At 33.8% G+C, this 13,558-nt stretch overlaps 1 protein-coding gene across 1 annotated transcript; it reads left to right on the top strand.

Moving 5' to 3' along the window:
- Positions 1-460: 460 nt before the first annotated feature.
- On the top strand, positions 461-5,137 carry HELRODRAFT_193217 (hypothetical protein). Its single transcript, XM_009026071.1, has 8 exons — positions 461-583; positions 1,149-1,319; positions 1,644-1,729; positions 2,003-2,078; positions 2,448-2,626; positions 2,836-2,995; positions 3,385-3,539; positions 4,043-5,137. Exons 2-8 carry the CDS (start codon positions 1,175-1,177, stop codon positions 4,244-4,246), a joined length of 1,005 nt encoding a protein of 334 aa, XP_009024319.1. The 5' UTR covers positions 461-583; positions 1,149-1,174; the 3' UTR covers positions 4,247-5,137.
- Positions 5,138-13,558: the final 8,421 nt, after the last annotated feature.

Here is a 13,558-nt window from a genome sequence, read left to right as displayed (position 1 = left end):
ATTATTATTGTTAATTTCACAATTACAGTACTTGAACATATTTAAGGTATAATGACTTTGTCATATTACTATCTACTAAATGAGTTTAAGCCATGCATTTGAACACAAGCTGGCATTGTTTAGCTTGTCTAAGCATTGTTTAACTAGGGGATAATCGATTAAGTGCGTATGTATGTATGTATTTATGTATGTATGTATGTATGTATGTATGTATGTATGTATGTATGTATGTATGTATGTATGTATGTATGTATGTATGTATGTATGTATGTATGTATGTATGTATGTATGTATGTATGTATGTATGTATGTATGTATGTATGTATGTATGTATGTATGTATGTATGTATGTATGTATGTATGTATGTATGTATGTATGTATGTATGTGCGTATGTATGTGCGTATGTATATGTTTGTCGTGTCACATATGTAAATTATTAATATATGGTTAATTAATAATTTTTTAATTTCGGAAAGTTTATTTAAAATTTTAAACAATCCTACTTTATTTTTCGTTTAAAAGATTCAAATTTGTAAATATGTAAGAAGGGGATTGATCGATTTATTAAACTTCATTTTCTGGTAACTTTGATTTGATTCTATTATTATTTTAAACGAACTCTTTAAATATTAATACTATTTTCATTTCTTTAATTTTTATTTCAACAAAAACGCTCTAATTTTTATAAATATCTAGACATTCTACGATCACTCAACAACTACATTATTTGTCAGAAATCAATTTTAAATAAAGTGTATAATTTGCATTTTAAAACCAACCACACACACACACACACACACACACACACACACACACACACACACACACACACACACACACACACACACACACACACACATACAAACATACATACAAACATACAAACAAACAAAAAGGTTAATGTATACATATAGCAATAACTGCAAACCTACTAAAATTTATTGAAAATTTTTATCAATATATTCCAAGTGAGGCAACAAGGGGTGTAACAAGAGGTAGAGGCACCCGGGGGTGACCGAACGCCCCCCCCCCTTGCTCCATATCCTACACCATACTTCACCCTAATAACAAAAATCACTTTTAAGTACTTCATTTATAACTTTAACATTTATTAAAGAATAAACTTTCCATTCGTCTTTCAGGTAGTATCACAGTATAGATAGGAGAACGGGATGATCAAGTGGTATTTTATAGTTGGCCTGGTGTTTCTTCAATTCGTGATTGTGGTCATTGCTGGTGTGATTCTGTATGGTATAGAGAACAAGAACGAGTGGGCACAGGCAGACCTCATCACCAGGAGGTTCAAGAATTTCACAGGTGGGTGGGTGTCATGGTTATGTCATGAATATGATGATGAAATGATGATGGTGATGATAAAATGGTTGATGGTTAGAGTTATTTTTCTTGATTTTTGAAAAAAAAATTGAAGATAGGTTAACTTTATTTAGAAAAAAAAGTTGATCCCCTATCAAAGAAATGTAAAATTCAAACTTTTAACCGTTACTAAGTCAAAAACTTCCAACAACATCCAAATATTGTTAAAAATTAGTTAAATTTAATGTTAAAATCAATTAAAATGTTTGTTCAAAATCATGGAAAACCATATTTTACATTAGTAAATTATTTTAAACCTTAACCTAGATTCGAACCTATGTTTGTCTAATGAAGACCTAAAGACTTTGTACTACACTCTGAAGAAACTTCTAGACGGAGGACTTAAGTATAAGGTTGAAATAATTCAATATAACTAACTAGCTTGTTGGTGACGGTTAAATGGTGAAGGTACCTGGTTCTGAAACTGCTGTGACCTGTATCGATTGCAAGGAGTTCCCAGTCTATTAGATTGGACGAAGGATGCATGCTCTTACACGTACATCAACATGTGCTCTGTGCTTTGTCATCATTATCGGCTTTATAGTCACCATCACTACCACCACCATCATCATTGACATGATAATCATCATCAACATCGTCATCGTAATGATCATCATCATCACCAGCCATCAGGTGATTACGGAACATCATGGGACTATCAATCCAGTATATACACTGCTCTCCAAGTGGCCAGCGGAGTGGGTTGGTCATGATGGTGATGATGATGATGATGAGATGATAGCGGTAACATGATGATGATATTGATGATGATGATAATGATGATGATGACGATTTAATGAAGATGATGATGATGATGATGATGATGATGTTGATGACAATGAGGATGATGATTACTACAATTGTTTTAATATTATTATAACGGCAAATCAATTTGTTATAACAATCACAATTGTAATCAATCAATCAGTTAATTGATTAATAATTAAAACAATCATACCAATTAATCATAAATATATATTATTAATATAAATTATAATATATAATAAATTATAAAATTATAAATAAAAATTATAATATAAACTATTAATAAATTTCAAACGCATAAAAAAGGTTTCGGTACGAGTTCGCCAAAAACGACTGGCGGTCGAGCCTTTGTGATCTGTTACGCGATACTCGGAATACCGATATTCGTTGTCGTGGTATTCGGTATGGGCGAGCAGCTCCTCAAGGTCAGTGACTGGATCAGGAGAAAGTTCTGGAGTAAAGCTAATTATAGAGATTCCGGATGGGTATGTTAGTTAGTTTGTGTGCGTGTGTTGTCTGAGTGTGCGTGCGTGTGTGTATATGTTGTGTGTGTGATAGAGAGAGAGAGAGAGAGAGAGAGAGAGAGAGAGAGAGAGAGAGAGAGAGAGAGAAAGAGAGAGAACAAATGCTAAATTGTTAACTAATGACTGATAATTGAATAATTAACGAGATATAACTAATCGATCCCTTCTAGGTTCACCTCGTTCGGTCAATAATTCTTGTGGTAATTGGTTTCCTGATATTTTCCGTCATATCCGGTGGGATCTTTTGCGCAATCGATCCGACCTTGAACTACGGCAGCGTGCTGTCCATCATCTCAATCGTGTTTATTGGACCTGGAGAGTTTATGCCAGGTTAGTCTGTCTGTCCATCTGTCTGTCTGTCTGTCTGTCTGTCTGTCTGGATAGATGTCTGGATAGATGTCTGGATGAATGTTTGGGTGTGTGTCTAGATAGATTTGCGTGTGTGTCTAGATAGATTCGAGTGTATGTCTGGGTAAATTTGAGTGTACACACACATAGACAGATTTAAGTGCATGTCTTCTTGATAAATGCCTGAATAGCAGTCTAGAGATTTGGATATATTGAAAAACGTCTGCTAATGTTAGTTAAACGCGATGGCAACCTCAACGATCATAATAACAAAACAATAGACAAAAAATAGAAATAAAAGTATAACGAACAAACAAAAATTAAATTAAAAAAAAATAGTTAAAAACATTAAAAACCGAAAAACCGACCAGGCGAAAACAACGACTCGATGTTCAAAGGTTGGTACAGACTGGTTGTCGGAGTCTGGAGCGTATCGTCTGTCATCTATTTCTCAGGAGTTATCCTCACAACGAGAAGGATCATTCTCATCTATTACACAAATACCGGATTGGAAATTCCCGAGAAGGTTTACGTAATATTTTGGCATTTTATTTTTTTTATAAAATTAATATATTTGTTAATTATTTCTATGTTGTTTTATAATTTAATAGATTATTTAATTATAATAGATTCGTTGTTAGGAAAATTTATTGAAGAGGCATTTTTTATTTAAAGTATATTTCTAAGTTTTAAATACGAGCGCAATTTTCAAAAAATCAAATCTCTATATATACTTGACTGAATGACATTCAGAAAAAAAATCAACTAAATAAGAAGCAAAATAATCAACTGAATAAGAAGCAAAATTAAACATCTGCGTCTCATTATATGAAAATGATACGAAACGATATCGGAATTTCGATTCAATTGAAACGAGACGGTACCACGTGCCACTTGATATAACGAAATGTAACGTTCGATATAGCGAGATATAACGTTTGATATAACGAGACATAACGAGACGCAGGCACTAAGCCAACATCTATTTTACCAATATTTTTAACAATTTTCCAATCGCAAAAAAAACAGCTGGACGAGAAGAAAAACAAAACGCAGCCACTCTCATCAGTAGTGAAAGTTAGCCACAACAACAAACCCGACCAAGAAAAACCGTCCCCACTTCCGTTACCATCTTCGACAACGTTTTTTCCTAACCTTCAGACGTTAATGAATAGAAAGAGTGGAGGCCCGCATGAAATCAAAGGCTACTCCAATTCCGTATACGTGGAATAGGAGAAAATAAAGCTATTTTTTTATCAATAATAAATAATTATCTTTATTTATTATTGTTAATATTATTATAAACATTATTATTGTCATTAATTTTATTGTTGTTGTTATTACCATTATCGCTTACATGATGATGAAAATAATATTGTTAATGATAATGATGGGATAAAAAATTAGTGATACTTTATTTTATATGCTGAAAACATTGTGGTGAACTAATATGCAATCAAACTTGGGATGACCTCGCACACCACATACACACACGCACACACACACAAATGTACATATAGAATTGGTCATATGTGTGTATATTCAACACGCACACAAAAGCGCCGATTTGTGAAAATTTTAAGAAAGGCGAAAATGGTTGAGTTGCAGAAAATCTATAATCACGGTAGCCTGGTTACCGAAAATTTAGCAAAAATTTAGTCTAACAAGGGTAGGTTTTTTTAAATATTGGCGAAAGGGTAACATTGAGGTTTTTCCCTATTTTGATCTATTTGGGAGGGGTCGAAAAGGGCCGTGGTCTGCTTTCGCACCTTCAAAGTCGGCGCCTGTGCATTATATTTATTTAGTATTTATCACTTCTACATTAGTATTTAATAACATAGTAACTGAGTAGTGTTATTTTCTAGGTTTCTTCTATTTCAAAAAATATTTAACAATTAATGATTATATTTATATATTTGATAAAATTATATATTGCTCTAAGTTAAATGAATCATTTTTTTCTTTAAACATGATACGAATAGATGAGAAATAAATTTTACAGTAGTTCTCTCTCAACGTTGTGTTTAAATCTTGTGCTTGTGCAGTTTAACGGCATTTCAACCCAACTGGCTCTCCTTGCGCTTCTTGTACCTTTTCAATAAATCTCTTTTGTCGTTATTCAAACTCTTGAGAGACTATTTTTAAACTGTTTTAAACCAGGGATGGGCAAACTTTTTGCTGTAAGGGCCGCATTGAGAACTATTTTATCTTTAAAGGGCCGCATATGTATTTAAATAGCAAACTTTTTTTCGACCCGAGGAAGAATTTGTTTAAAATTTTTGGCTCCTTTTTTTGGTTTTTGGTCATAATGTCTGACTCACGACCATTTTTTGGCGAACACAAGACCTCGCGGGCCGCATAAAAAATAGCTTCGCGGGCCGAATACGGGCCGTAGTTTGCCCACCCCTGTTCTAAACTATGTTTAAATTTTATAACTCATTAGCTTTGCGATGGTGTGATTGTTAAGAACCGCGGTCAAACGTAAAAATATCCTCCTCTATCACATGCTCTATGTGTTTGTGATGCGAAATAGGTATGAAATTTTTAAACAATAAGAAACTCATTTTAGGTAGGTTTAAATAAGAATTACTTCATCGACTAATCTATTCTAAATTTTTCAAAAAAAAATTAAAAATAAATTAAACGCAGAGCTGACGTTTAGATTCATGAAAACAAACAAAACTCCAAATTTGTTTAAATATACGGAAAGAAATTTCATGTTTAAATTTTTTTTTCTAGCCAAGAGTTTATTTTAAACTAAATGTTAATTTTATTTCTCTTTCTTGTCATTTTGAAAATCCTTCACACAGATAATATCGGTAATCTTACGACATATTGTCAAAAAAATTTTTATTTTGTATCTGATAACACGTTCTAATGCATCACGTAGATGTAGTGTTTAAGTCGAAACAGGAAAAATTACATATATTTCAATTATTGTTGTTGAAAAACGTAAAAAAAAATCTTCGGCTAGGGATAAAAATATGGGTATTGAGATTAAATCTATAATAAATACATAATATAGATGAGTCGATCTACCACGTGGGCTGTTTCTACGACGTTCTCAGCTCGACCGCCACTGTGGCCGCTACCAGACTCGGATGCTTCCAGTACTGCCTTCTTCACACCAATTCAAATCTCATTGGCGTTAAGGTTGGGTTTTTTTGCTTGTGATAATTGGTGATAGTGATAATGACGACGATGATGTTGTACGTATTGCTACTGGCTGTGAACCTTTTTGCAGTTCTTTCTTAAATCTGATTGCGAAATAGATTCATGCTAAATTGCAATATTCAAATTGGCCTTTTTAAGTTTCTATTTATAATATTTTTTTAGTATTTTTTTGAAATATCTTTCGTATTTTTTTGTAAGTTTAGTAAGATTTAAAAAACTTACACGTTCTGAAAATTCACCAAAAAGCTCCATTGAATGCTTGAGCCAATAAACTTTAAGAATTCAAAAATATTTGATAAATTACGGATGCGACCAGTGGAGAAACTGCTAAAAAATGATCAACAAACGCTCTGATTAGACGCAAACTTTTCAGAAACATATTAAATGAAGAGTTTTTTTTTTGTTTTTTTTTTGTAATTATTCTTTTTGAAATATATTTTTAATGAATACTACAAATCTCCAATTTGAAAAATTGTGTTGTCACGGTTAGGACGGCAACAACTGCTTGTGCATAGATAGGACGGAAAAGAGAGTGACCTCAAAACTTTGCAATATAAAGTGTCCAGGAGAGAGTGTTTATTGCGGTGGCAGTAAATATACATCAGTTTACTGGGGTATGTTTCTGTTTTCTAGTTGAACATTCAATTTTGAGAAGAGCTTATCAATATTCACACATTCGACGTGATATTTTTCAGGCAAACTCAAAATTTTTTAAATAATCAGAAATCTAAATAAAAACGAACAAGAAAATTTCAAACTCTACCCGTCAGTACGAGAACCAGTGACCCATGAACTTTGCCATTTGAGAGACTACATAAGCATGTACACGTACGGGCGGGGCAACTGTCGGAGCCTAGGTGAGAAGCATACCATCACGACTTGCATCAGGGTCTGCTTCGAAATGAGTCTGCCTATCACCGTCGTCACATCGGTCAGATGTCACCATTTTCACTGTTTTTGATATTTTCTAGATACTTTTTTATTTTTACTTTTAATCATATTTTTTCTGATTCAACCTTCCTTCACGAATGCTGTTTGCTTATTGCGTAACGTTATTTGCTACACACTGAGCTTGTTCAATGCATCGTTCTTCAATTAATAAACTGTTGTCTGCTATGTATCGCAAAGACCATGCATGCTATTATTTGAAATTTGTATATTTTTTCCTGATAAATAACAACTAATTGAATAAGAAATCAAAATTCCTTTCAACAAATTTTTAACCGTGTGCCTGAAGTTGTAACAACTAGATAGAGGTTATAATAGAATCTAAGACAGACATCCTCTCTCATTTCATTCAATTCTGAACAGCGCAAACTGAGCGAACTCTGCCCCTAAGTTAGATGTATATTTCAATTCCAGAATAAATGTTGCTGCTACGGCCACAAATCGACTTCATGCCTGGATTACATTGAAGAGCCCATCTGTGACAGAAGCTGCCCCGGTCGGGAGGATACCTTTTGTGGGGGCACGCGTTGTGTGCGAGTTTATCTGAGTTAGTGTTTTTTTTTTATTTCCCTTGCCTCAATTTGATAAACTTTTTTAATTTTTTATGGATTTATAAGTTTGAAAATTCAGGTTTTTTCAGTCTAAAGGTTCTAATTATCTGAATCATACATTTTGAATTCTCCAACAACATTCTTCGCTAAATTTTATACGTTGTAGATATTTTTTCATCAAACTTTAAAACTAAAATAAAATTCTTCGCTAAATTTTGAATGTTTAAAAATAAAAATCAATTTTGAGTATTTTATAAACATTTATTTATTACTACCAAACTCCAGATCGTACCCCGTTAATACCCTAAAAATGTCACATCATATTCTGTAAAACAGTTTAATCAGTATAGTGAATGAATACTCGTATATAAAAAAAAGATAAGTACGAAGCGGTCAAATAAAAGCAAAATTTATACCAGCGTTTATATAGTTACGGTTTAAAATCTAACTTGATGTTTTATGACCAAGATATGTTATAAGATTCGCTCGCTGTCTAGACATTTTATGATACTAGGTCGAAAAAATTTTTTCAAGTTGAAAATTTGTACTGCTTAGACTTGAAAAGCTTTGAAAAGTGGGAGATGTAGTCAGTATTTCAGATGTGCATTTCTCAAAGGTCGACAATCAATGTTTTAATGTCTGTTTGGTGAATTAAAAATATAAAACAAATGTTTAACCATTTGGTTTTGTTAATTCGCTTAAATGTAAGGATCAACAATCAGAGTGCTAATTTTTGGCAGCTTTTGAGCAGCTGGTATTCGGCATGGACAGGACAGCTGTCAACCACTGTTTGAGTCGGGAGACTGTCCTGCAGACTTCGTGCGGTGAGAACTGTCAGATTGGCTGGAGTGGAGCTGGGTGCGATATACGAGGTGTTCACTCATCATCTTCTTCCTCCTCATCATTACCACCATCATCATCATCGTTATCATCATCCTCGTCCTCATTTATCATCATTATTATCATCTTTATTCTCATCATTGCCCTTATCACCATTCACTCATCAAACTTCAACGTCGTCATCATCATCATTCTCATTCATTCTCTCGGTCATCATCAAACGTCATCATCATTACAAATTGAATTAATACTCTTTGGGTCTGAAAACTTCAAAAAGAAAAAAAACATTTTGCTAGTTCCATTTCTTCAACAACAAAAAACGCGACGTTGGCAGATTGCAAGTTATACAACGGGAACTGCGGTAACGAGAGGAGATGCAGTCGAACGGTCGTCAATGAAGTTGCGCTCGCCGAGTGCGTCTGCAGTAGCGTTCAGTACGCGAACGCTAGTGGCAACTGCTTCCGTAATTATTCCATAATTATTTTGAATGAATTTCTCATAATTTTTTTTTGAATAATTCATTAATAATTTATTTAGAAAGTAAACAACTTAAAGACACTGGTCTAACTCGATGAATTTTTGCTCTTAACAATTCCCCATCCGAAAAAACACACAGCTCTGGAAGCGTCGACGAATTTGGCCTACTGGCGACCAACCCACTTTTCAAAAAATTTGAACTTCTCAAGTGGCCACGCCGCTGTTGACGGGTTCAGAGTTCACACGAACAATATTTTCTTCCGCGACAACTGCCAGGCCTGGTTTGCGGTCCAACTGAAAGGCGTCTTCATCGTCATGCGCGTCCACCTTTTCACTCCATGGGACTCTACTCCGAGAATTAGTCAGATGATTTGTTTCTAGAATTGTAACATAATCCAAAAACATTGTCCGTGTTTAGAGTAACTGTTTTGTTTGCAATAGCACGTCGGTCTAAATTTAATCATTCAATGCTTCAAATTTACTAAAGCATGCGAGTGTAGTAAAGTAAAGTGATCTTAAATATTGATGAAATGACATCAGGAAGAACGATATTACCCACTATAACTTTTTTCAAGACAGAGGACTTGATGATTTTCAAGTATGGCTGAACTTCACCTTGAATGAAGATCCATTATTTGAAGGGGATATGCCAAACGTGATCCCCTGCAGTACGACAGTTAAGGTGAAAACAGTGGGGCTCTGCCCTGGTACACCGTCTCTGGTTCGATGCGATGAGGAGAGCATTGGAAAGTATGTTTTCCTGACCCAAAGCAAATCATCATGCTCCTACTTGGAGTTTGGATTCTCCGAAATTGAAATATATGGAAGTGAGTGAGTTCAGAGATATTGCTCTAGAGAGGATTTTTTTATTGTGTGCTGGTTGAGGAATGTTAGAAAAAAAAATCCTAATAGAATATCTCGAAATCTTGACAATAACGACAATTAACGATACAGCAACAAATTAAATATTGTTAATAACAATAAAACAAAGAACAAAAATAATATTATTATTCACAATATTTACAACATTTACAATTTAAAACAAATAATCCTAAATATTCCAAAGAACCTGCCAGAGAGATGGAACACCATTACGTAGGTTGCTTCGAATCATTCCTTTGGAGCCAAAAATACACGGTCCAGTCGCTGAACGACTGCCACCAGCTTTGTAGCAACGAGTCGTTGCTCTACGCTATCAGAGTCGTGGAAAAATTTAATAATAAAAATAATAAGATTATTATTATTATTCTTTTTTATTTTTATTGTTATTATTAGAGAATTTATATAGCGCCCTTTAATGCAACTCAAAGGCGCTGCTTTCTTGTTGTTATTATTATTATTATAGTTGTTGTTATTTTGAATAAAATAATAAATCGATAAATATATTAGACAGACACATAGATTTGATACAAATATTAATATAAATTATAACTATCTATCTATCTATCAATCTATCTATCTATCTATCTATCTATCTATCTATCTATCTATCTATCTATCTATCTATCTATCTATCTATCTATCTATCTATCTATCTATCTATCTATCTATCTATCTATCTATCTATCTATCTATCTATCTATCTATCTATCTATCTATCTATCCATCCATCCATCCATCCATCCATCCATCCATCCATCCATCCATCCATCCATCCATCCATCCATCCATCCATCCATCCATCCATCCATCCATCCATCCATCCATCCATCCATCTATCTATCTATCTATCTATCTATCTATCTATCTGTCTGTCTGTCTGTCTATCTGTCTATCTGTCTATCTTTCTGTCTGTCTGTCTGTCTGTCTGTCTGTCTGTCTGTCTGTCTTTCTGTCTGTCTGTATGTATGTATGTCTGTCTGTCTGTCTGCCTGTCCGTCTGTTTGTCTACTTATCTATCTATGATTATTATTATTATCATCATTGTTATCATAATAATAGTAATATTATTCAAAATTAACTTCATAATCCTATTAATAAAGAACGGCAGATCGTGCAGGTGTAGTAACGCGGTCGACTACAAGTTCCCGAGTCACGAGTGTAACATAGGATGCAACGATTCCAAAGAATATTCTTGTGGCAGTTCGATGCTATACTCGGTTTATTCGTGTAAATGCACTAAAATCAGTTAAATTTAGATTTATGTTGTCATAATAAGTGGCCTAGCTTGGGCAGTTGCTTTGCCCTGGAACGCCATTTTGAGAGGCGGGTTGTTTAGGTATATATATCCAGATAAAAATATATTTCATTGAAAAATTTTATTTTGGTTTTAAAAAAATAATTAACATTTAGACAAAATATAAAAAAGTATTTTTTTTCATTTCTCTCTCTCCACTATCTCTCTTTCTCTCTCTCTCTATCTGTTTGTCTGTCTGCCTATTTATCTATCGATCTATGGTTAAGCTAGCTAATTAGATCAAATTTCTAATAAAAATTTAATAATGCTAAACAATCTCTTCAAAAATTTGATGAAGAGAAGTGTAGGAATTAATAAGAAGAGGTTCTTTTATATTGAGACACCAAAATTTGAAAATGGGTTAGTCAACTGGGGTGCAAATAAGGGATTTCCCAGGGCTAATTTTATAATCCCAACACTCCAGTGAAATAATAACAAAAAACAAATATTAATAATAAAACGCTCCATTATAATATCAATAATAATTATAAACAAATAATATTAATAATAAACCTCTGTTCTTCTCCTAAACAGATAAGAGATCGAATGAAAACATGCTCCGATACGTGGGCTGTTTTAGGGGAACTCAGGTGAAGAAAATCTTTCGGAAAGGGATAATCGTGGATGCGGAACAGCCCTTCAACTCCTGCTTGATCATGTGTAGGGAACGCGGCGCTGAACAATTCGGAATCAAGGTTACGGAATGTTTTTCCCGCCAATAATAATAATATTATTAATAATAATGAAAGAAATAGCCAGGATCGAATTTTGAGGTCTAGAGACCCAAAGTCGAAGGCCCTTATTTATTTAATTTTTGGAATAAAATTAGCCATATTTTTTTGGTTAAATTTTTCATAAATGTGTTTTCTACAAACACACACACACACACGTGCACACAGACATACACCAAACACACACACATGCACACAGACACACACCAAACACACACACAGACACACACCAAACACACACACACACACAAACATCATCTTTAACACGAAACACAGCAAGCCAAGACATGCGCGTGCGGGCAGCTGTCGGTAAAACAAGACCTTCTCCCATCGGACCAGTGCAAGGTTAAATGTGCTGACGCACCGACCTTAATGTGCGGTGGTAAAGGCACATATAGTGTTTACGAAGGTCAGTGTTTATTTTATTATTTTCGCTTTTCTTCTTCTTCTTATTACTGTTGTTTTTATTATTCTCGTCGTTGTTAATGTTATTATAATGGTTATTATTGTTGTTAAGTTTCCTTCAAAAATAAATTCTACCTATCTGTATACCTATCTACCAACTAGCCAATCAAACTATCTATCTATATATCTATCAATCTGTATCTATCTACATATCTATCAATCAATCAAAGATATCTATCTGTATATCTATCTATTTGTATCCTGTCTATATATCTATCTTTCTGTATCTATCTATGTATTTATCTTTATGTACGTCTGTTTGTTTATCTATCTACACACAGACACACATTTACAAAATTTTACACTTCAGTGGAGTCATACTATCAGTTTCCATTCGACTCCATCAAGTATCACTTCAGCGTCCGCGAAAAAAACTCTATGTTTAGCACGCTGGGATGCGAAGACGGCTGGAAGGGTGACCTTTGTGACGTTAGAGGTCAAGGGCTATTAAAATTACGATTCAGTTAAATTTTCATGCAATTAATTGATTAATTAGTTAAATAGTTTTTTCGTAAAATAGTCTAATTAATTAATTTAGACTGCTCTGTTGATAACGGAGGTTGTGGCAAGATCCTAAAATGCACGGTTTAATACTTTGCTTTTGATTATTTATAATTTATAATTCAATAACTTCCAGATGCGTCGACAACTCACACACACACACACGCACACACACGCACACACGAATCAGGTCACAGGTCACAGGTCACAAAATCATTGCCAGGTACCTTAACAGTTATACAATCGCGTTGTCCATCATTATTTTCACAATTTTCATTTTTCTGCTTTATTTGTAAAATATTAAAAAAAAATTAAATGAAACAATTGTGAGACAGGAAAGTCTAATAGTCGAGTGCCAACACCCGGAGAGTAACATGGCCCTCCTAATCAACGGATCATTCATAAGTACGTGCGTTGAACGATTTCATTGAAAATTAACATTTTCGTTGTAGAAATTGAAATGAGGGAGTGCGTGAGTGTTGATGATTGAATGAGTTTTGGATTTATTAATGAGTGAATATTTAAACGATTGATTAGACTAATAAATGATTGAATGTATAAATGGATAATTAAATGAATGAACAAACGAACAACTTAAAGAATGAACGAACGAATGAATGAATGAATGAACGAACAAACGAATGAATGAATGAGTGAATGAATGAATCAGTTGATGAATGAA

This window comes from Helobdella robusta, assembly GCF_000326865.2.
Source record: "Helobdella robusta unplaced genomic scaffold HELROscaffold_45, whole genome shotgun sequence".
In the NCBI taxonomy this organism is placed as follows: domain Eukaryota; kingdom Metazoa; phylum Annelida; class Clitellata; order Rhynchobdellida; family Glossiphoniidae; genus Helobdella; species Helobdella robusta.
This window is presented reverse-complemented; position numbering and strand designations above follow the sequence as displayed.